Source organism: Salvelinus sp. IW2-2015, linkage group LG8 (genome assembly GCF_002910315.2).
Source record: "Salvelinus sp. IW2-2015 linkage group LG8, ASM291031v2, whole genome shotgun sequence".
Lineage (NCBI taxonomy): Eukaryota > Metazoa > Chordata > Actinopteri > Salmoniformes > Salmonidae > Salvelinus > Salvelinus sp. IW2-2015.
Window position 1 is genome coordinate 3198619 of NC_036848.1, and position 24827 is coordinate 3223445.

Consider the following 24827-nt stretch of genomic DNA (forward strand, 5'->3'; position numbering starts at 1 on the left):
AGAAAGACTCACAGGTGTAATCACTGCCAAATGTGCTTCTACAAAGTATTGAATTGGGTGTGATACTTAGATTTCTGAATTTCATTTTCAATAAATTGGCCGAATTGTCAACATTTTTTCACTTTGTCATTATGGTGTGTAGATGGGTGAGAGGAAAAAAATCTTATCCATTTTGAATTTAGGCTGTAAATCAACAAAATGTGGAATACGTATGAAGACTCTCTGAAGGCCCTGTGTATTAGTTGCATTATAGCATCTCTGTGATGGGAGACGTTGGTTCAGTGTCACATAGGAACCAGGGAGGATGTTGAGAAGTAGCATGAAGTGCCCTTAAAGCCTCCTGTGTAGAGAGATTTGGTCTGTTCTGGCTGTGGTTATCTGTAGCCTTGGTCAGTGTTCTCATGCACTGAACAGCTGGTTTAAACCCCTAAATAGACAAACGTTCCCAGAATAACAACCTGTAATGTTTGACCAGGTGTGGGGAGTTCAGGTGAACATTTCTTCCTCACCCTCCTGTGTTTTCTAACCTCTGTGGAAAGCAGGTGGCATTTGGGACACTGTCTGAATGGGAGTTCAAGATTCCATAATGGTACTGTTTTGTTGTTAGGTGTGTGTGAAGAGAGGACATGATAGGTTTATAGCAGTTTTGGAAGTGACTCATTAATGATAAGATACTGCACATTGGACTTTCACTATAAATCACATTGTGGGATTTGAGTAATAATTTGATATGTTGTGTATATAGGTTTAGTGTCCTGCCTGTTGGTTTAAGAAAAGGATCAGTTCATTCACCTCATTGAAACTTAGTGACCAATGCATAGGAGTATAAACTCCTTACTCCCTCCTCTTTCCCCCTCAGGTCAATGCGTCCCCTAGCTGTGTGCGGGCAGCCATGAAGATGATGTACTGTCCCTACTGTTCTGGCCAGATTGCCCTCAAGCCGTGTCAGAACTACTGTTTCAATGTGATGCGTGGCTGTCTGGCCAACCAGGCCGATCTCGACACAGAGTGGAACAACTTCCTGGGTAAGGGCTTCCATATCCAACAAGGAAAAGCTCACTATGCTGTGTGTTAGTCTTCTGCCATGCTGTCCCTCACTGGGGTGCCTCTGGTGCCTGCTACCCCCTCTCTGTGTGGCAGCTTTACTGGGCCTTATTTTGGGCGCCTTGTTAAATCTTCTTAGGATCAAAACACTGACACTGCTGTGTGCTTCCCCCTGCTGGTAGAAACAAGCCAAATCGCCCCATAGTGAAAATGGCCGAAAGAATCTAGGCCCCAAAAAGATTATAGTGCTTCTTTAATTCCCAGAAGTATTTACTTAGGGTGTCGTTGTTTTCATTGTGACTGAGTTGTCTGATTCTCAGATGCAATGTTGAGTCTGGCTGAGAGGTTGGAGGGGCCCTTCAACTTCGAGTCTGTCATGGATCCCATTGACGTCAAGATCTCTGAGGCCATCATGAACATGCAGGAGAACAGCATGCAGGTGTCACAGAAGGTCAGTCACTTCCTGTCTGTGACTGTTTTCTGCATTCCCCTGTCTCTCTGTCTGGTAGCCCTCCCGTCTCTGTCTGGTAGCCCCGCCCGTCTGTCTCTGTACATGCCGCTCACTCTACTCTCCACCTCTTCAGGTGTTTCAGGGGTGTGGTCAGCCTCAGCCAGGTAAAGGCTTCCGGTCCCGTCGCTCAGTCAAGGAGACAGGATTCACCGGTCGCTTCCGTCCCTACAGCCCCGATGCACGTCCCACCACAGCTGCTGGCACCAGCCTGGACAGACTGGTAAGTCTTCGTCAGACATCGGGTCCAACCAGCAGCCTCAACACAAGTTTTTACGTGAGAAGCAAAAGTCCAAAGTCTTTCAAATGGACATAGTATAAATGTGTGATCCATCTCTGTTTGCCTGCCTCCTTCTACCCAGACGACGGATGTGAAGAAGAAGCTGAAGCATGCTAAGAAGTTCTGGTCCACGCTGCCAGAGACCGTGTGTGTTGGAGAGAGGATCACGTCTGGGGATGACTGTTGGAATGGAACAGCAAAGAGCAGGTTAGTTTGGCAGGTTGTTTTCTCAGGTCACTCCCTTGACACAGACACCAATCAACATTTTTTGCGTACCAAATGGGACCCTATTCCCTATTTAGTGCACTACTTTTGACTAGGGCCCGTAGGGATGGAGTCTCTCACTCTAAAGGCATAAAGTAAGGTTGCTGCAGAACGAATTAGTGTGTCCTGTAGGATCTCCCCATTCACGCACACCCTCCTTCCCTAGGTACGAGTCTGTTGTTATGGGCAACGGATTGGCCAATCAGGTGTCCAACCCAGATGTGGAAGTGGACATCACAAAGCCAGACCTGGTGATTCGCAGTCAGATCGCAGTGTTAAAGGAAATGACTAGCTGGCTGAAGGCCGCCCATAGCGGCAACGACATCTCCAGCGACCAAGGTGAGGATGGTAAACCCTAACAGATTAACTGACTGAGGCCTATTAACCACACCTCTCCAGAGAACTCGACTTGACCACGTCACCACAATAATGCATGCACTACTGAGGTAAAAGGCTGTGTGTTGTCTTCTGAACGGTCAGATAGCTAGCAAGAAGCTGTGTTGACGTGTTTTGACTCTTGTCACGTCTATGCTAATTTGGAAAAAATCTGCAAGCTAGCTAACCAACAACTGTAACAATGTACAGGTAAATGATCAAATAAAGGAAACGCATGAGTAAATGAGGGATACAAATTATATTGAAAGCAGGTGCTTCCACACAGGTGTGGAGTAACATCCCACTTAGGTTCATGTATAAAAATGTTGAGCATGCCCAATTGCCCATTAATTTTAGCTACCATGTCTGGATGGAGAGATCTGTGACTTTGAAAGAGGGGTGATTTGTTGGGGAACGTTTAGCAGGAGCATCAGTGACGAAGACTGATCAACACTGATGTAAACCATATGCCGTGGCTGTCTATCACCAGATATCAACCCTATGGGAGATTCTGGAGCGGTGCCTGAGAGAGTGTTTTACACCACCATCAACAAAACACCAAATTATGGAATTTCTTGTGGAAAAATGGTGTCGCATTCCTCCAATAGAGTTCCAGACACTTGTAGAATCTATGACAWGGTGCATTGAAGCTGTTYTGGCCCGTGGTGGCCCAACTCCCTATTAAGACACTATGTTGGTGCTTACTGGGCAAATGTATTTATTTTTTCAATAAATATTTGCAGACTAAGCTTACACAAATTGGCAATAATCATTTGATTGTAAGCCCACCCAGTCTGTTTTTACCTCCTAGTTGCGTAGTGCACACCCAGTGGTTTTGTTGGTAAACACCCCACCTGTCTATAGATGAGAATATCTAGGCCAGATAATGTATTCAGTTTGCCTACGAATGCCTCACTGTGAGAAGGTACCTTAGATGACTAATGCCTCCCTGTGTGAGAAGGTACCTTGGATGACTAATGCCTTCATGTGAGAGAAGGTACCTTAGATGACATTTAGACACTTTTTTTATCCAAAGGGACTTAGTCATGCGTGCGTAAAGCTTTTACGTCTGGGTCGTCCCGGAAATCAAACACACTATCTTGGCGTTGCAAGCGCCATACTCTACCAACTCAGCTACCGTTCAAAATGTTACAACAGACTTGATCACTTCTCTTTTCATCCCCGAATGCTGTTTCTAGTCCTGAGTTCATGGCCTCCATCAACCTGCTCTCTCTCTCTCGTTCTCTCTCGCTCTCTGTTCCAGATGAGGACGGTAGCGGAGGAGAGGAGAGTGGCAGCGGCTGTGACTCTCCGTCCTGTGAGGTGGACCGGGACATCTACTTCTCCACCACAGCCACCCCCATCAACCCCCGCGTAGTCAAGGTGGTGCACCAGGACACGAGTGGCGTAGTCCGTGTGGCACACAGGAGCATGGCACTGGCACTCAGTGCGCTTGTCCTGGCCCTGCTCGCCCCCCACTGGAGATAAAACTGCCGAGGGAAGGAAAGGGAGAGAGCGCCAGAGAGAAGAGGGGAAAAACTGTCAGAGATACTTTATAAAAGACTGCCTTCAGGACCTCGGTCTGCCCGCCATCTTTGGGGGGGGCGGGGGCTCTGGAGTTATTAATATTATAATAACTTCACTTTTAATTTTGTTTTTATAAAAATGGACATCAAGTGTACAGCGATACGATTTTCTTCCAAAATGTTCACTTTTTTTATTTTTATTAGCATTTTGTCCCGATTAACTGATTGGCCCCTTGAAGCTAGGATCTCCACCGCCACATCACCGACAGTGTTTTCAGTTCTACCATTATTCACATTTGAGTTGTTGTCCAAGTGGGTGTTAGTGTCTTACAGATATCTCAATTGGAACCCGGGATTGTGTGTGTGTGTGCGCACGTTTTGTAGTGTGCCTGTGTGTCTGAGTGCTTTTCATTATAACAATATGCTCTCTATTCACAAATGCATTTCCCTTATCAAGAGAGCAACTAAGGAACAATGTTTCTGCTTTGTGAGTGTGCTTCCTTTTCTTTTTAAAGATATAGTGGCCGGATCGTCAGGCTGGCCAGGGATGAATGTGTATGAAAACATTGAAATGGAAATCTTGGTCACATGTTGAAGCTTCAGACTGGCTCACACAGCTGAAAGTACAAGAGACTGGTAGCTCTGTGGGAAAACACTGAGAGAAGTTACAGGGCTGATGGTTTGGTAGGAGGTGGAACTAGCTGGTGAGGGGTTCTCTGGGTTTCTGTGTGCCCAGGTGTGTATMCATCACATCCTAAACTACACTCTAAACCAGTCCACTGAGATCATACCGCATGTGTTCTCTGAATCATCATCATTATAAACTAGCTGTGTTGGATGTATGGGGGAAGTCTTGATATAGGTTACAAGGGAATGCTGGAGACTTGACAGGAGGGGCTCCCTCTCCCTGGCATTCCCCCTATAGAAGGCAGAGCTGACGGGTGTCCTGGGGCAGTAACTCTGCACAGTCAGTCTGACATGAAAAAATGTGATCTTGGCAGGGAGTGGCTTGTATGTTCAACATCTTTTAGATATAGCAGAAAAGAGAAACTAAGACACAATTGAGTGACTTTGTGAATTGAATTGGAGATGAGGGAAACGTGGAGACTGAGTATGATAAAATTGGAACACAGGGTTTTACGTGGAGGTAGTGTTCACATTTTTTGTAATAAAGATATGTATTAGGTACTACAATGAATTGTACTGTTAGTTGTAGGAGCTGGTGGTCTGTGTGCACAGATTGTTTTGGGGTGCTTGTTTGCACCCCATACAGACATTTACCTCTACTTTCATTAGATCTGTCTGACGTGTCCCCCCTTGCATCCAATAATTTCAACTGTTTGCAACTAAAGTTGATACATTCTGTCTTGCATGGAAAATGAAACCTTGGTACGTTAGTAACTACTTAATGATCATGAAAAACTGTTGTTTTCTGGGAATTCTCAAATCAATCAATTGTATCCGTTGTCAGCAGAAGTACTTTTCTGTCTCTCCAGACAGAACGGTGTACCTGAGTTTGTGTTGAATTGGATAACTGACAAGCACAATATGTTTGAATTCACATCACCTAAAAGTTTCACCTCACATTATCCACTGGTTGCTTTTGTACAGTAAATTATTTAATTGCATGTTTATTTTAAAGCATTTACAAACATGCATTCAAAAAATACAGTATTCAGAATGTATTGATATATTGTGTAGATGAAAAGATATTCATAATTTTACAAATTAACTGAAGGTATTGGTTTCAGATTTMCTATTTTACATTTGAACTCTGTTAAGAAAAAAACAGACTTGCATATTGCAGTCTGTCAAGTCTTCTAAGGTGATTGGCTGATGTATGGTGGTGATGCCTGGACACGGCTGTTCGCTCAAGACCTTTTGTGCCTCTTGTGCCCCCATGGTGCTGGACACATTTCTGCACTAAACCCCTAATGCCCCCAAGGATTACGCCTGGCCGGCCGCCAGAACTTGGAAGGAATCCCTGAGGACATTTGGGGCTTGAGGACAGGAAATTGTGATGACATGCAGCAAAAACATCTATGCAGCCTTTGCAGAGGAAATATCTATACGGCCCTTCCACACTCAACTTGCAGTCTTTTAATAATGTTTCTGTCATCAAATTATTTTTTTCAATCTCAAATGGTAAATGTGGGGCAGTAATGGCAAATGTCTGCTTGAGCGCCATGGCCGCAGATCTTCCTGTAGGCACGGCAGCAGGTGTGTTGGTCTAGCTTATAGTACCATAGGGGTTCTCCTTTTTTATGATCCATGGAACAACCTCAGGTGTGTCTGAAATGGCACCCTATACTTAACACAGTGCACTGTGGGCCCTGGTCAAAAGAAGTGCATTATGTAGGGAATGGGGTGTCATTTCAGACGCAGCCTGATAGTTGAGATGGATACAGTGCCTTGCAAAAGTTTTCATCCCCCTTGGCGTAAATCCTATTTTGTTGCATTACAACCTGTAATTTAAATGTTTTTTTATTTAGATTTCATGTAATGGACATACACAAAATAATCCAAATTGGTGAAGTGAAATGATATCTTGTTTTAGAAAATTATATAAAATAAAAAATGGTAAAGTAGTGCTTATGTATTCACCCCCTTTGCTACAAAGCCTCGAAATAAGCTCTGGTGCAACCAATTACCTTCAGAAGTCACATAATTAGTTAGATTGCACACAGGTGGACTTTATTTAAGTGTCACATGATCTCAGTAGATATACACTTGTTCTGAAATGTCCCAGAGTCTGCAACACCACCTGTGCAAGCGGCACCATGAAGACCAAGGAGCTCGCCAAACAGGTCAGGGACAAAGTTGTGAAGTACAGATCAGGGTTGGGTTATAAAAAATTATAGTAAACTTTGAACATCCCACAGCGCACCATTAAATCCATTATTAAAAATGTAAAGAATATGGCACCATAATAAACCTGCCAAGAGAGGGCCGCCCACCAAAACTCATGGACCAGGCAAGGAATCAGAGGCAACAAAGAGACCAAAGATAACCCTGAATGAGCTGCAAAGCTCCACAGCGGAGATTGGAGTATCTGTCCATATGACCACTTTAAGCCGTACACTCCACAGAGCTGGCCTTTATGGAAGAGTGGCCAGAAAAAAGCCATTACTTAAAGAAAAAAATAAGCAAACACGTTTGGTGTTCGCCACAAGGCATGTGGGAGACTCCAAACATATTGAAGAAGGTACTCTGGTCAGATTAGACAAATTTAGCTTTTTGGCCATCAAGGAAAATGCTATGTCTGGCACAAACCCAACACCTCTCATCACCCGAGAAAACCATCCCCACAGTGAAGCATGGTGGTGGCATGCTGTGGGTATGTTTTTCATTGGCAGGGACTGGGAAACTGGTCAGAATTGAAGGAATGATGGATGGCGCTAAATACAGGGAAATTCTTGAGAGAAACCTGTTTCCAGAGATTTGAGACTGGGACGGAGATTCACCTTCCAGCAGGACAGTGACCCTAATTCTACTGCTAAAGCAACACTCGAGTGGTTTAAGGGGAATCATYTAAATGTCTTGGAATGGCCTAGTCTAAGCCCAGACCTCAATCCAATTGAGAATCTGTGGTATGACTTAAAGATTGCTGTACACCAGCGGAACCCATCCAACTTGAAGGAGCTGGAGCAGTTTTGCCTTGAATAATGGGCAAAAATCCCAGTGGCTAGATCTGCCAAGCTTATAGAGACACCCCAAGAGACTTGCAGCTGTAATTGCTTCAAAAGGTGGGTCTACAAAGTATTGACTTTGGGGGGTGAATAGTTATGCACGCTCTAGTTTWGTTTTTTTGTCATTTATTTTTTTWAACTCTCAATAAAACATATTTTGCATCTTCAAATTGGTAGGCATGTTGTGTAAATCAAATGATACAAACCCCCCAAAAAGTTATTTTAATTCTAGGTTGTAAGGCAACAAAATAGGAAAAATGCAAAGRGGGGTGAATACTTTCGCAAGCCACTCTATATGACGGCACACCTCATCGGTCTTCGGCCCACCAGAACAGCATGGAGTCATCTTTGAGGACTGAGGAGTCTGTGTGTCCCAATTGACACACTTGTTCCCTATGGCCCCTGGTCAAAAGTAGTGCACTACATAGGGAATAGGGTGTCATTTGGGATTCATATGAGTGACAAAGTAATATGTAAATGAGCAGCCATTTTAGATGTCTCTGAAAGAGGCCATAACAATCCATGTTTTTACTTCTGAGTATCTCCTAAATGTTATGAGAAAAACAAGATGAGATAGATGCTAAATTGTAAAAGAAAAGGTGTCTTAAACATTTCCTAGTCTTGTTGAAATAAAGACTGCAGATATTTAAATGGTCTTGAATGGTTTATATTCTGAATTACTGACATTTACATGATGGTCCTCTAAATTTATATTCTGAATTACTGACATTTACATGATGGTCTTCTAAATACTAGGTAGGTTTACCCTAAAGATGAAACATTACCTTTTAAAAATATGCATTTCAACAAATGAACCATTGCAACGAAGAAGCATATGCTCTCTGAAAAATGCAGATGTTGTGTCTCCCCCCCATGTTGACTCCAACGCTTCCCACAGTTGTGTCAAGTTGGCTGGATGTCCTTTGGGTGGTGGACCATTCTTCATACACATGGGAAACTGTTAAACCTGAAAAACCCAGCAGTGTTACAGTTCTTGACAGAAACTGGTGCGGCTGGCACCTACTACCATACCCTTTTTCAAAGGCACTTAAATATTTTATCTTGCCCATTCACCCTCTGACTGGCACACATTACACAATCTATGTCTCAAGGCTTAATCCTTTAACCTGAACAAGTGACATCAATGGGATCATAGCTTTCACCTGGATTCACCTGGTCAGTCCATATCATGGAAATAGCTGGTGTTCTTAATTGTTTTGTACACAGTGTGTGGTTCTTTGTCTGTAGGATTCAGATTAAACCCATTAGACTTTTTATGAGTATTCAATAATGCACATGCCTTTCTGTATTTAGAGACTACAGGTATTGTCTCTACTCCTTCACAAAGAGAGTAGATAATTCCTCTGGAAATTTCTGAAAAGCTGTGGTGCCTACYGTAACCTTCCAACATCAGTAGGCCTACATTGTATAGAAAAAGGAAACACGTTGACTATAAAATATTTTATTTTAGTATTTGGTTCTCAACCCGTGGCACATAGAATATCCCAATGGTATGCGAGCACTGCAGCCTTCAAATTCATTCAAAATGTAAAGACCTGCCGAAACCCGGGATCGAACCAGGGACCTTTAGATCTTCAGTCTAACGCTCTCCCAACTGAGCTATTTCGGCGGTATATAGAGGGTGACGGGAAAGCTTTATGTACCTAGGAGTCAAGATAACGCCTCTATAGTTCTGGAAACTTTGACATGCGGATGTTGTATGCATCTACAAAGTCATGAAATCACAATATCAAATCTGGGCAGCATGGTACAGATACATCTTTATGGATTGGCCAATATATACAGTCATTGATTGGCTCACATCAGAGAACCTCCGCCCATGTATGTAAGTGCCGTCATTTCACGAGCCTCAGCCAACGCAGGGGATTCTGGGAAGGACGTTTAGTGATCGGGAACATGATGATGGAAGGGGACTCTAAGCACCTAATTGTTGGTGGGAAACACAAAATCCGTAATGCTTTCGTGACATACAAGCAGACTTCTGTGAGAGGTACATGTTTTCACGTCTGTAACATAATTATTTCGTGAAACATCAAAAGCCCTCTCTGTTTGTATGCGAATGTTGTGTGGCTAGCTTAGCCTGGTTACTTGTTCCGCTAGCTTGTCATTGTTTTTGTTAACGAAGTGAAAGCAATAAAGCTAGAAAGCAGTGTTTGCCCCCAACCAAGGCAGGGCCCAGTGGGTCAGACTGCTTGAGTAATGCGGTTTAGTTTCTCTCGGGAAGATGGATGAAAGGTCCACCAACCACCACCGGCTCTTGATTGCCCTGGTGATAAGCTTGCTCTTTGGCGTGATTGTGCTTCAGTACCTTTGTCCTAGCTCCGATTGCCAACTGTTGCACCTAGGATCATTGGCCTCCAACTCGGGCAGCAATGCCATCGGGTCCCAGGGAAACGACATTGGCCTCAGTGGACAGGACACATACGTCGCTGAGGACTGTGCCCTAGCCCGTTATATTCCCCGCTTCAATTTCACTTCTGCAGACCTCAGTCGACTCGTAGACTTCAATATCCAGGGAGATGATGTTATTGTTTTTCTACACATCCAGAAGACAGGGGGTACAACATTTGGTCGACATTTAGTGCGTAATATTCAACTCGAGAGGCCTTGTGAGTGTCATGTTGGCCAAAAGAAATGCACCTGTTACCGGCCAGGTAAAAGGGAAACGTGGCTTTTCTCCCGGTTCTCCACTGGCTGGAGCTGTGGTCTTCACGCGGACTGGACCGAGCTGACCAACTGCGTGCCGTCTCTCATGAACACGCGCGAGCCCCCCAAGAAGCCTACAGTTCCCAGGTAAGTGTCACTCAGAGAACTGGATTTGAAATTACTTGTGGACAACAATTTCAGTTTGTTCAGTATCTTGTTCCTAAATTGAATTCACATCTAATATTTTATTATGTATGATCAATCAGAGACAAATGCATTCATGCTTCTCTAGGGTTGAAAGGGGATTCTGGTCTGGTTAAGCTGGGTCAATAGCTGTTCATCTTGAGCTGCAGAGAGTGCCAAATTACCCCCTATTCCCATTTATAGTGCACTGGTTTTGATCAGAGGCCCTGTTCAAAAGTAGGTCACTTTATAGGAAATAGGGTGCCATTTGTGACTTAGACTCATTGAGACCATTGCGTTGGTTATTATTACAGTTATATTACAGAGGTGCTGAATTCAAAACAAGTCTAAAGACAAATTAACTGACCTAGGTATCTTTCTCTCTGTTCACTCTGTTCTGTCTGTCTCTCTGTATTGTTCTGTCTCTCTGTTCTGTATGTCTCTCTGTTCACTCTGTTCTGTCTGTCTCTCTGTTCTGTCTGTCTGTCTCTATATTCTATTTGTCTGCTGTTCCTCAGCCGGAACTACTACTACATCACCATCCTGCGTGACCCGGTGTGGCGCTACCTGAGCGAGTGGCGGCACGTGCAGCGCGGTGCCACCTGGAAGGCCTCCCTGCACGTGTGTGACGGGCGCGCCCCCACGCTGGCTGAGCTGCCCAGCTGCTACCCCGGGGATGACTGGTCCGGCTGCTCCCTGCAGGAGTTCATGGACTGCCCCTACAACCTGGCCAACAACCGGCAGGTCCGCATGCTGGCAGACCTCAGCCTGGTGGGCTGCTACAATGTCTCGGCCATGAGCGAGGACGAGCGCTGGGCCGTGTTATTAGAGAGTGCCAAGCAGAACCTGCGGGGCATGGCCTTCTTCGGCCTGACAGAGTACCAGAGGAAAACCCAGTACCTGTTTGAGAGGACCTTCCACCTGGCGTTCATCGCCCCCTTCACCCAGCTCAACGGCACGCGGGCGGCCAGCGTAGAGGTTGTGCCTGAGACGCAGCTCCGGATCCGCCAGCTGAACCAATGGGATGAGGAGCTGTACGAGTATGCCCGCGACCTGTTACTCCAGCGCTTCCAGGTGGCCCGGCAGCAGGAGAGGAAACAGGCCAGGGAGAGGAGGCAGCAGAAGAGGAGAAGGCTCAGAGGGAAGCTGGGGTCAACAAGGCTGGGGATGGGGAGGCCGGTGGCCGAGTGGCCCAGCGATAAGCCCCAGTGGACAGAGACTCAGACTGGGGAGGCGATCACCACCCACCTACGACCACCCTCCCCAGAAAGGAAGCATCAGAAGAGGGGAGGTGGAGAGGCTGAGGTGCAGCTGCCAGACTGGTGGGGTCTGGAGGAGAACAGCACCATTGAGGACTACATGGATAATGTGGAACAGTGGCGGTAGCAGTGAGAGGACCAAGTTGGAGAAAGAGGGAATGGTTGAGCCTTGTCTATACAGACATTATGGGCGCTTCCTGCAAATGTGCACTTCTTCACGTCCCTTTATGGATTTGAAATGAAATGACTGGTATTAGCAAAAGGTGTTTTTAACCATGCCTACACCAATCCAATGCTATATGAGGGTAGTAGTGAACAAATGCACACTTCAGGAACAAGGAGATATGGGATATACACATTCTCAAAACTCTCCACTAACAGCGTACAGCTCCCTTTAGCCTGCATCCCAACCTTTGGTCCATGGACACTTCTCCGTTTAGCAAAACGTGCTTATTTTCCTTAAATGTAAKTTGTTTTTGTGTACTTCACTAACCCACATTGTGGTCATGACATTTCATAGAGAAAATCCAGGGCTCGTCCCAATTGGCACCCTATTCCCTAATATAGTGCACTTCTTTTGACTAGAACCCCGGTCAAAAGCTGTGCACTACATAGAGAATAGAGTACCAATTGGGACAGGGTGACCACCAATACCATGCACCTCTCAATTGCCCAAGCCTTCTGATGAAACCTTACGGTTCTCGTGCAGCAATGTTGGTTATATACCAGGGAGGGGAAATATTTTCCCTGATAGTCATTTTGATATTGATTTTATAAGCACATTTTTGKAACAGGTTTTGTTTCAAAGAGAATAAGCTATGTTTTTTTCCCCTTGATGTTTGTGTATTCATATTATGCCACTATTTTGTTGTGAATGATGTAGGTAAAGCTGTTGAATGATTTGTCTGATGACATGCAGCTCACAAATGACTGAGAAAGACTTGAAGTGACCGAAGAAGAAAGAAAAAAAATTCTCACTAAATGAGATTTTAATAATTACCTCAATCAGTAGCACAGTATACTCACTTATTTTTGTGCTGTCCTTGTCTCCTCTTTTGTATATAAAAGAAAAAATATTCACTGGTGTCATGTCTTGTAACTGATACACCAGGTAGAGTGTGTTGGTATGTCCACATCCTTACTACACATGTAGCCTACACACCTGTCTCTGGTGGGTACAAATGTGTAGTTGCCAGCCAGGTCACGATTGGACCGTCATTATAATCCAGTGCCTTCCCTTCGTTCCCCTCTCTCTGTTGCTCCAGCAGGTGGTGCCAAATCTGTGTCACCACAACTGTCGCCGCTGAAAATGTCATCTCTAGGTTTCTGGTGAATCTGGTCTAGTCTAAATGATAATCCCTTTCTGTGTGAATTATACTTTGGGTGTATTACTTTATAATTGTGCATAGGAGTGATTGGATAGAAATCTGAATGTTGCACATGCTACAATAACAGCACACCAATGATCCATAGAGCTCCTCTACCTGCAGCATACATAGGTACTAGATTTACAGGTAGGTTTATCCCTAGTTGTGTCTGGTACATTTTTACAGGTGAGTCATTATCATAAATGAAAGAATATTGTGATCTATATTAGAGGCTGTTATGACGGTGGCTACCCTGTAATACCATTTAGGACATGAAGCAGTATACCTGAGATTGTGGACCATGACATTCGGTAAAGTAGGTTTACCAAAATGTAAAGGGTAGAGACAAAAGGACAGTACCTGAAGTGACCCATCCAGTTACCGCCCTCTTACCGCGGATAACACAGTCTAATGGGATTCCCCTAAAATGGAGGCAATGCACGGCTCTTCGGCAATGCGTAATACCAAACAACACTTTTCTCCTGAACTCCTCCCTTCTGCTTTTGCCCTCCCTCGATTTTTACCTCGCCCTCCTCTGGTCTAGCTTGTCTCTGCTTTTTATTTAGCCAGCTACCAAGTTGCGACATTTCACTTCACGCCGCTTCATCGTTTTGTTTCCCCGCATAATATTTTGGGATAAATGCACGASGTATCGTTTTTTAAACTGTTATATATGTAAGTGATTCGATTTTTCCAGCACTATTAACATTCGCTCTAAGTATGGCGTATTCAGAATTGGTAAAATAATTATCTTATCGTGACATGAACATTTATTTAGCATGCTGTAATAAGTAAGAAGACAACGTGTTGAAGACAGGATTAGGCTATTTATCAGACCTACCGAGCGTGCACAGGTAAGAACACTAATGCATGACTGCTGTCGCAGTTGACTTTCACCTGGCGTCTTGCCTTACTAATTGCGCATGTTGGTGCGTGTAAATAAGCTTGTAACAACACATCTATTGGAAGTTAGTAAATATGTATCACATGGATAGCCAACATTTGAATAAACTGTCTCTTTGCCTGTTGTTGGGTAGTTTACAATAGCAATAGTAGGCGAGGTTACGCATAGAATACAGAGTGATGATGTCATAACATTTCACGTCTGACAATTTTTAGGCCTAGTCCATATGGTGATGCATTTAGGCTACCAACAATCATTTTCAGGGCTGTCGCTCTTCAAGACACTCACAGTATGCCACAGTTATCGATTCTGTCGCGTCGGTAATACAGGACGCAAATCTCACAACCGTTTCTAATGCGGAAATGTTGAAGAGCTCGCCAGTTTAACTGGAAATTAGTAACATCTGGTTTGTTCAGGTCGTTCAGCCATTCCTATGGGGGAAATTAATGGAGAAAGAATGGGGTTTTGGGATAAACGCCGAAATAAGGTTTGAGGTTAACAGAAGTTTAGGAGATCTTAAMGTTTTTTTTCTGTATAAACTCTGCTAATCCTGTGTTTACCACAGACCTTATTTTCGGTGTTTATCCCCAAAAAACATTCATAGGCTTTGGCCAACAAGCCATGTGGAGTTAGCCTCCATTAGGATAAGGGTGCAACTGCAGCCTGTAATTTGGGGCGTTCCAGCATCTGCAGGAACCCCTCTTTATATGTCTATTGGTCAATTTTTAAGCTACATGACTCCAGTACATAGGCAGGGGCACTTTAGTACAGTAGATGGCGGTAATGCACCATAACGTTGGATGCCAACTGCCGATAAATCCCACAGTAGAAGAAGAGGCTGGGGCGAAAATGGTAGCTAGCTATAGCTAGTGTCTTTTGCCCCTCCTGTCGGACACTGTTATCCCACCGTTCTGTTAACGACGGTGAGGGCAGGTGATCGGCAGGCAAGAGCGAAGAAGACTGTGTGCTAACTTAGCCAACTAGTCTTAAGGAGGTGCGACACCATGTGCTAGCTAACTAACTAGCAAGCTAGCAAGCACACGGTGTCACCCCCACCTCCCACCTGCTGTGTACCGGAGTAGCTAGACACCGATAGGCAGTGTACTTCGACCCCACTTGTCAGGCACTGTTTTATTCGGAACAGAGTGTAACCGATGTGAAATGGCTAGCTAGTTAGCGGTGGTGCGCGCTAATAGCGTTTCAATCAATGACGTCACTCGCTTTGAGACCTTGGAAGTAGTGGTTCCCCTTGCTCTGCAAGGGCCGCGGCTTTTGTGGAGCGATGGGTAACGATGCTTCGTGGGTGACTGTTGTTGATGTGTGCAGAGGGTCCCTGGTTCGCGCCCGGGTCGGGGCGAGGGGACGAACTAAAGTTAAACTGTTACATTGATGCTGTTGACCCGGATCACTGGTTGCTGCGGAAAAGGAGGAGGTCGAAAGGGGGGTGAGTGTAACCGATGTGAAATGGCTAGCTAGTTAGCGGTGGTGCGCGCTAATAGCGTTTCAATCGGTGACGTCACTCGCTTTGAGACCTTGACGTAGTGGTTCCCCTTGCTCTGCAAGGGCCGCGGCTTTTGTGGAGCGATGGGTAACGATGCTTCGTAGGTGACTGTTGTTGATGTGTGCAGAGGGTCCCTGGATCGCGCCCGGGTCGGGGCGAGGGGACGGACTAAAGTTAAACTGTTACAAGAGCAGGCGGGAGGTGGGGGTGACGCCGTGTGCTAGCTAACTAGCAAGCTATCACACGGTGTTGCTAACTAGCAAGCTAGCACCCGGTGTCCCTTCCGCCTGCTGTACTAGCGGGAGGCAGGAGCGACCGGTAGACAGTGTCCTTTGCCCTCGCCTATCGGGCATTGTTTTCCCGCAGTTCTGTTAACGACGGTGAGGGAAGGTGTTCGGGCAGGCGGGAGTGAAGTACACTGTCTACCGGTGTCTCCATGCAGGTCAATTTGCGGGTTGCAGTTGCACACTATTTGTCCGTTAGTGCCAACAACAAGACGCCACGTCTTCTTGGCCTGTAATTCCACTCCATCCAAGTGCATGTCACTCTTTTGAAGAACTGCATAATTTATATGTCTATCGAATTGCAAATCACTATGCCTATTTGAACACTTTTTGGAATGATAATGTGGCCTGGGGGACTAGATGCTTCCGGCCTGGGGGACTAGATGGTTCTGGCCTAGGGGACTAGATGGTTCCGGCCTGGGGGACTAGATGGTTCCTGCCTGGGGTCTAGATGGTTCCAGCCTGGGGGACTAGATGGTTCCTGGCCTGGGAGACTAGAGACTAGATGGTCCCGGCCTGGGGGGCTAGATGTTCCTGGCCTGGAGGACTAGATGTTCCTGGCCTGGGAGACTAGATAGTTCTGGCCTGGGGGACTAGATGTTCCTGGCCTGGGGGACTAGATGTTCCTGGCCTGGGGGACTAGATGTTCCTGGCCTGGGGGACTAGATGTTCCTGCCTGGGTGACTAGATATTTCTGGCCTGGGGGACTAGATGGTCCTGGCCTGGGAGACTAGATGGTGCTGGCCTGGGGGACTAGTAGGAGAAGTTGTTCCTTATAGTGCTGGCCTTGGAGCTTTTCTTATTCCAATCATAACCTGTTATCAGACCTCATCCAATACACTATGCCTACTACGTCCCAAATGACACCCTATTTCCTATGTAGTGCACTACTTGGGCCATGTAAAAGGTAACTCTACGTAGGGAACATGGTGCCATTTGGTTTGAATGCGATAAACAGAACATTACATTAATATACTGGCTGTCTCAGGTCACCACAGTAGTGACTAAAYCAGTTTCCTTTTATCTTTGCCAAGTGGCATTCCACCCAGTGGAGTGAAGTTCCCCCCTTATTTTCTGAAATAGTAACGGGGGGGGGGTCTGCAGATAAGGGGTCACATCAAAGTCAATAGGGCTATAACACGCCATAACCCCACACTTAAATATGCTGTTTTCACTCACTCAACATCAGTGCATATGCTTTTGCGAATCGATGCCATTGCCTTGCCTCATTTAACAGCATGGCGAGTCTAGACTGGTTTATGTGCTCTCTCTCTCTCTCCGCAGTGGACTCTGCACCCGTCTAGCTATTTTTATTTTTTACTCCATATTAACACAGGTAACCGCTGCACCACACACACAGTGAGGTTACTGTATTCTAACTGCACTCCTACACAACCTGTCCTCATTTCCCCTCTACACAACCAACCAGGTCCCTGCTCAGCTGCCCCAGACTCTGCCCAGTACCTAGTATTTTCATGGTGCAAATTAAACATTATACTGATAAAGCAACAGCATAAAAAAATCACCAAATGTTATGCAGGCTATATGAAATGGATTAATCCATAATATCTGCTAATGCTCAGCCAGCTCACAGGTAGTAAATATCCATTATCTGACTGTGAGGGTTTGGATAAAGGTATAGGTTAATAACATAAAAACCCCTGTAAAAAGACAGACTTTTGTAGGCATGCAAATCAAATCAGTAATTCTTCCATGCAAACCTGTTTCCTTGTTAACTCCATTACATGTCATGCTTTACATTTCAGTATGTGGTACATTATGTTATTCCTTGAGTCCACTAATATGTCATTTATGAGTGTAGCCTATGCGTCTGTGTACATGCCAGTTACATGTGTGTGTGTCCTGTATAGTGTATGTTTTTGTGTAAGTGTCCATATACAGGGCCTTCAGAAAGTATTCATACCTCTTGAATTATTCCACATTTTGTTGTGTTACAGCCTGAATTCAAAATTGATTAAATATTTTTCCCCCTCACCCATCTACAAGCAATACCCCATAATGACAAAGTGAAAACATGTTTTTAGAAAATTTAGCAAATTTATTGAAAATGTAACATACATATCTCACTTACATAAGTATTCACACCCCTGAGTCAATACATGTTAGAATCACCCAGCGATTACAGCTGTGAGTCTTTCCGGGTAAGTCTCTAAGAGCTTCGCACACCTGGATTGATAAATATTAGCAAATTAGCTTTAGCGCAATGACTGGAAGTCTATGGATATCTGCAGATACCCATAGACTTCCAGTCATTGCATGCTCGCAGATACCCATAGACCTTCAGTCATTGTGCTAACACTAGTTAGCATTGGCTCGCAAAACTACCTCTAACTTTCTTCATAATGGACACAGAGACATAAAAATGATATCCACACGTTCATCTGACTGGGCTTTAGTTTTATTTAACTATGCAAGTCGGTTAAGAACAACATCTTATTTACAATGACAGCCAAACCCGGACCAATTGTGAGCTGCCCTATGGGACTCCCAATCACAGCCGGTTGTGATGCAGCCTGGAATTGAACCAGGGTCTGTAGTGATGCCTCTAGCACTGAGATGCAGTGCCATAGATTGCTGCGCCACTCGGGGGCCCTAATGGGCCTCATTGCCAAAATTGTGAAGTATCCCGCGCATGCGTCCGCATGTTGTTTTTGTCCACCCACACCAGATGTGATCAGGACACGCAGGTTCAAATATCAAAACTAACTCTGAATCAATTATATTCATTTGGGGACAGGTCGAAACACAAGAAACATTAATGGACATTTAGCTAGCTAGCTTGCTGTTGCTAGCTAATTTGTCCTGGGATATAAACATTGGGTTATTATTTTACCTAAAATGAACAAGGTCCCTTTTTTCTGGATCTTTGTAGAATTTTTACCCATTTTGTGTCACACAAAATCGTGTGTTCTCTACTCAAACAATGAATCCACAGATAAAAGGGGAAACCTTAGTTTCTAGTAATCTCTCCTCCAGTCTTCTTCTTCTGTGGACTTTATCTGGCGGTTGGCAACCAGCTTTGATTGGAGTGTGGACCTCAGTTCATCATTCAGTCACCCACGTGGGTATATGCTCCTAAAAACCAATGAGGAGATGGGACTTGCAGCGTGTCACGCATCAAAAATGGAACCAAGTTCTATTTTAGAGCCTGGCTACGCAGACGCTTGTTGACGCGTGCGAGCAATTTGGATGAAATGATTGAATAACATGTATGTGTATATTTATTTAGCAACGCTGGCGCATGCAACGGGGGCGGTGTGGTCAGCATGTTAGGCTTGCCATAACAAAGGGGTGGAACACTTGTTGACTCAAGACATTTCAGCTTTTCAATTTTAATTCATTTGTAAAAATTTCTTTAAACATAATTCCACTTTGACATTATGGGGTATTGTGTGTAGGCCAATGACACAAAATCCGTCTTAAATTCAGGCTGTAACACAACAAAATGTGGAAAAAGTCAAGGGGTGTGAATACTTTCTGAAGGCACTGTTTGTGAGGGGTATATCTATAGCTGGATGTATGTTTTTGTGAATGGATACTGTGGTGCTTTAACAAGCTGAAGGGATTATAGATACTTAACCTAATTACTTTGCTCTATCCCTGTTGCTTGACCTTTCCCTCTCATTGTGACCCGGAGCTCCTCCTCTTGTCTTGTTATTCTCCTCCTCCAGCGCTATCTTTAATCAATCACCTAATCACTCTACCCACACCACTCTCTCTTTCTCTCTCGCAATTCAATTTCAATTTTAGGGGGCTTTATTGGCATGGGAAACATATGTTTACATTGCCAAAGCAAGTGAAATAGATAATTAACAAAAGTGAAACAAACAATAAAAATTAACAGTAAACATTAAACTCACAAAAGTTCCAAAGGAATAGAGACATTTCAAATATCCTGTTATGACTATATACAGTGTTGTAACGATGTGCAAATAGTTAAAGTACGGAAGGGAAAATAAATAAACATAAATATGGGTTGTATTTACAATAGTGTTTGTACTTCACTGGTTGCCCTTTTCTTGTGACAACAGGTCACAAATCTTGCTGCTCTCCCTACTCTCTCTCTACTCTCTCTGTGGTATTTCACCCAATAGAAATGGGAGTTGATCTAAATTTGATTTGTTTTCAAATTCTTTGTGGGTCTGTAATCTGAGGGAAATATGTATCTAATATGGTCATACATTTGGCAGGAGGTTAGGAAGTGCAGCTCAGTTTCCACCTCATTTTGTGCCTTTCTCAATAGCAAGGTTGTACATAGTCAAAGATTTCCTCAGTTTTGGGTCAGTCACAGTGGTCAGGTATTCTGCCAATGTGTACTCTCTGTTTAGGGCCAAATAGCATTATAGTTTGCTCTGTTGTTTTGTAAATTCTTTCCAATGTGTCAAATAATTATATTTTTGTTTTCTCATGATTTGTTTGGGTCTAATTGTGTTGCTGTTCTGGGGCTCTGTGGGGTCTGTAAACAGACCCCCAGGACCAGCTTGCTTAGGGGGCTCTTCTCCAGGTTCATTTCTCTGCAGGTGATGGCTTTGTTATGGAAGGTTTCTCTCTCTCTGTTTCACTCCCGGAAGTGGCGCAGCGGTCTAGTGCACCGCATCTCAGTGCTAGAGGCGTCACTACAGACCCTGGCAATTCCAGGCTGTATCACAACCGGCCGTGATTGGAAGTCCCTTAGGGCGGTGCACAATTGGCCCAGCGTCGTTAGGGTTTGGCCGGGGTAGGCCGTCATTGTAAATAAGAATTTGTTCTTAACTGATTTGCCTAGTTAAATAAAGGATAAATAAAAATAATTATGTTAGAATCTTCCAGGTGACTCTGGTCTGAGTAAGACTCTAATGTTTATTGGTTGGTTCTAGGCTATGTTTTTTTTAAAGCTTGAAATGTTGCTGGTATGACCAAGGCCTAAAAGAGTGATTTGTTAGATTTTATCAGTCAGACAGTTGTTTAAGGGCTCTGGCTGCACATTTTCTAAATATATTGCATGTCTTAAAGATTCCTGCGTTCCAAGTGTCTACTCTGGTGTTATGGCCTTGTGGTTTCGCACAGTTATTTGTTTTATCCGTCTGTGCCTGGTGCTCCGACAGAGGGGCTGACTGGGCTTTTGGACGTGTGCAGCATGGGGGAGGGACCGTGGGGAAACTAATAATAATTTATTACATTTGTAAAGCGCTTTTCATTATACAAGAATAATCACAAGGTGCATAAAATAAAATAGAAAATAGAGACATAGTCAACAAAAAATTAAACAAATGTATGTAACCATATCATGAGGAAGGCTAGGCCGATAGAGGTGAGTCTTAAGGCCTGCTTTTAAAGCTCCAACAGTCTGAATAGCCCTGAGATTATCTGGAAGGGAGTTCCATAGGCATGGTGCATGGGAGGACAAGGCACGGTCTAGGGATTTGCAGACGAGGAGGATGATTTTAAAGTCAATTCTTTGAGGAACAGGTAGCCGATGGGGGTGATGTGGGCAGACAGTTTTGTTTGTGTCAGAAGAATCCTTGCAGCACTGTTCAAATTCAATCAAATACCTTGAAATCATTGCTTCCGAGCCCCTCCCAACGATGCAGATTTGAAAGAAAAAAAGAAAAAGAAAAAAAAWATATATATTGTTACACAAGGAATAAAATACACAATAATGGAGCTATATACAGGGAGTACCAGTACCAGATTAATGTGCAGCTATATACAGGGAGTACCAGTACCAGATCAATGTGGAGCTATATACAGGGAGTACCAGTACTAGATCAATGTGGAGCTATATACAGGGAGTACCAGTACCAGATCAATGTGCAGCTATATACAGGGAGTACCAGTACCAGATTAATGTGGAGCTATATACAGGGAGTACCAGTACCAGATCAATGTTGAGCTATTATACAGGGAGTACCAGTACCAGATCAATGTGGAGCTATATACAGGGAGTACCAGTACCAGATTCAATGTGGAGCTATATACAGGAGTACCAGTACCAGATCATTATTGAGCTATATACAGGAGTACCAGTACCAGATCAATGTGGAGCTATATACAGAGTACCAGACCAGATCAATGTGGAGCTATATACAGGGAGTACAGTACCAGATCAATGTGAGCTATATACAGAGATACCAGTACCAGATCAATGTGGAGCTATATACAGGGAGTACCAGTACCAGATCAATGTGGAGCTATATACAGGATGTACCAGTACCAGATCAATGTGGAGCTATATACAGGGAGTACCAGTACCAGATCAATGTGGAGCTATATACAGGGAGTACCAGTACCAGATCAATGTGAGCTATATACAGGGAGTACCAGTACCAGATCAATGTGAGCTATATACAGGGAGTACCAGTACCAGATCAATGTGGAGCTATATACATGGAGTACCAGTAACAGTCAATGTGGAGCTATATACAGGGAGTAATCAGTACCAGATCAATGTGGCTATATACATGGAGTACCAGTACCAGATCAATGTGGAGCTATATACAGGAGATCAGTACCAGATCAATGTGGAGCTATATACAGGGAGTACCAGTACCAGATCAATGTGGAGCTATATACAGGGAGTACCAGTACCAGATCATGTGGAGCTATATACAGGGAGTACCAGTACCAGATCAATGTGGAGCTATATACAGGAGTACCAGTACCAGATCAATGGGAGCTATATACAGGAGTACCAGTACCATCAATGTGGAGCTATATACAGGGAGTACCAGTACCAGAGTCAATGTGGAGCTATATACAGGGAGTAACAGTACCAGATCAATGTGGAGCTATATACAGGGAGTCCAGTACCAGATCAATGTGGAGCTATATACAGGAGTACCAGTACCAGATCAATGTGGAGCTATATACAGGAGTACCAGTACCAGATCAATGTGGAGCTATATACAGGGAGTACAGTACCAGATCAATGTGGAGCTATATACAGGAGTACCAGTACCACAATGTGGAGCTATATACAGGAGTACCAGTACCCGAATCAATGTGGAGCTATATACAGGAGTACCAGTACCAGATCAATGTGGAGCTATATACAGGGAGTACCAGTACCAGATCAATGTGAGCTATATACAGGGAGTACCAGTACCAGACAATGTGGAGCTATAACAGGGAGTACCAGTACCAGATCAATGTGGAGCTATATTCAGGGAGTACCAGTACCAGATCAATGTGGAGCTATATACAGGGAGTACCGTACCAGATCAATGTGGAGCTATATACAGGAGTACAGTACCAGATCAATGTGGAGCTATATACAGGGAGTACCAGTACCAGATCAAGTGTGAGCTTATACAGGAGTACCAGTACCAGATCAATGTGGAGCTATATACAGGAGTACCAGTACCAGATCAATGTGGAGCATATTACATGGAGTACCAGTACCAGATCAATGTGGAGCTACATTGGAGTACCAGTACCAGATCAATGTGGAGCTATATACAGGGAGTACCAGTACCAGATCAATGTGAGCTATATACAGGGAGTACCAGTACCAGATCAATGTGGAGCTATATACAGGGAGTACCAGTACCAGATCAAGTGGAGCTATATACAGGGAGTACCAGTACCAGATCAATGTGGAGCTTATTACAGGGAGTACCAGTCCAGATCAATGTGAGCTATATACAAGGAGTACCAGTACCAGGTAAAGTGACTTGACATCAGGATAATTAATAAGATATTTGAGGTAGATATGTACATGAAGGCAGGGTAAAGTGACTAGGCATCAGGATAGATAATAATAAGGTATTTGAGGTAGATATGTACATGAGACAGAGGTAAGTGACTTGCATCAGGATAGATAATATAAGGTATTTGAGTAGATTGTACATGAAGGCAGGTAAAGTGACTTGGATCAGGATAGATAATATAAGGTATTGAGAGTAGATATGATATCATGAAGGCAGGGTAAAGTGACTTGGCATCAGGATAGATAATAATAAGGTATTTGAGGTAGATATGTACAGAAGGCAGGTAAAGTGACTTAGGCATCAGGATAGATAATAATAAGGTATTGAGTAGATATGTACATGAAGGCAGGTAAAGTGACTTGGCATCAATAGATAATAATAAGGTATTTGAGGTAGATATGTTACTGAAGGAGGTAAAGTGACTTGGCATCAGGATAGATAATAATAAGGTATTTGAGGTAGATATGTACATGAAGGCAGGGTAAGTGACTAGGTCAGGATAGATAATAATAAGGTATTTGAGGTAGATATGTACATGAAGGAGGTAAAGTGACTAGGCATCAGGATAGATAATAATAAGGTATTGAGGTAGATATGTACATGAAGGCAGGGTAAAGTGACTTGGCATCAGGATAGATATAATAAGGTATTTGAGGTAGATATGTACATGAAGGCAGGGTAATGACTTGGCATCAGGATAGATAATAATAAGGTATTTGAGGTAGATATGTACATGAAGGCAGGGTAAAGTGACTAGGCATCAGGATAGATAATATAAGGTATTTGAGGTAGATATGTACATGAAGGCAGGGTAAAGTGACTAGGCATCAGGATAGATATAATAAGGTATTTGAGGTAGATATGTACATGAAGCAGGGTAAAGTGACTTGGCATCGGTAGATAATAATAAGGTATTTGAGGTAGATATGTACATGAAGGCGGGTAAAAGTGACTTGGCATCAGGATAGATAATAATAAGGTATTTGAGTAGATTGTACATGAAGGCAGGATTAAGTGGACTGGCATCAGAGTAGATAATATAAGGTATTTGAGGTAGATATGTACATGAAGGCAGGGTAAAGTGATTGGATCAGGATAGATAATAATAAGGTATTTGGGTAGATATGTACATGAAGGCAGGGTACAAGATGACTTGGCATCAGGATAGATAATAATAAGGTATTTGAGGTAGATATGTACATGAAGGCAGGGTAAAGTGACTTGGCATCAGGATAGATAATAATAAGAGTAAAATAAAGAACAGAGT

The 24827-nt window shown here is 43.8% G+C and overlaps 3 protein-coding genes and 1 non-coding gene across 5 annotated transcripts in view; 3 read left to right on the top strand and 1 right to left on the bottom strand.

Annotated features, from left to right (window-relative positions):
* Nucleotides 1-8337, top strand: part of gpc4 (glypican 4) — a 52454-nt gene extending 44117 nt beyond the window's left edge. For both annotated transcript variants that reach the window (XM_023992119.2, XM_023992120.2), the window contains exons 4-9: nt 860-1025; nt 1365-1495; nt 1629-1775; nt 1915-2039; nt 2263-2435; nt 3736-8337. In XM_023992119.2, coding sequence (XP_023847887.1) covers nt 860-1025; nt 1365-1495; nt 1629-1775; nt 1915-2039; nt 2263-2435; nt 3736-3959 — 966 coding nt within the window. In that variant the 3' untranslated portion in view covers nt 3960-8337. The remainder of the gene's footprint in view (nt 1-859; nt 1026-1364; nt 1496-1628; nt 1776-1914; nt 2040-2262; nt 2436-3735) is intronic.
* A 102-nt stretch (nt 8338-8439) lies between these two features.
* LOC111967238 (heparan-sulfate 6-O-sulfotransferase 2) lies at nt 8440-12875 on the top strand. Its single transcript, XM_023992121.2, has 2 exons — nt 8440-10500; nt 11055-12875. The coding sequence occupies exons 1-2, from the start codon at nt 9932-9934 to the stop codon at nt 11920-11922; spliced, it is 1437 nt and encodes a 478-aa protein (XP_023847889.1). The 5' UTR covers nt 8440-9931; the 3' UTR covers nt 11923-12875.
* trnaf-gaa (transfer RNA phenylalanine (anticodon GAA)) lies at nt 9244-9316 on the bottom strand. Its single transcript has one exon. It is a non-coding gene; the product is annotated as a tRNA-Phe (tRNA).
* Nucleotides 12876-13631: 756 nt separating the features above from the next.
* mbnl3 (muscleblind-like splicing regulator 3) overlaps nt 13632-24827 on the top strand; it is a 68256-nt gene continuing 57060 nt past the window's right edge. Inside the window, exon 1 of the mRNA XM_023992122.2 lies at nt 13632-14016. The gene's annotated coding sequence lies outside the window, so the exon portion shown is untranslated. The remainder of the gene's footprint in view (nt 14017-24827) is intronic.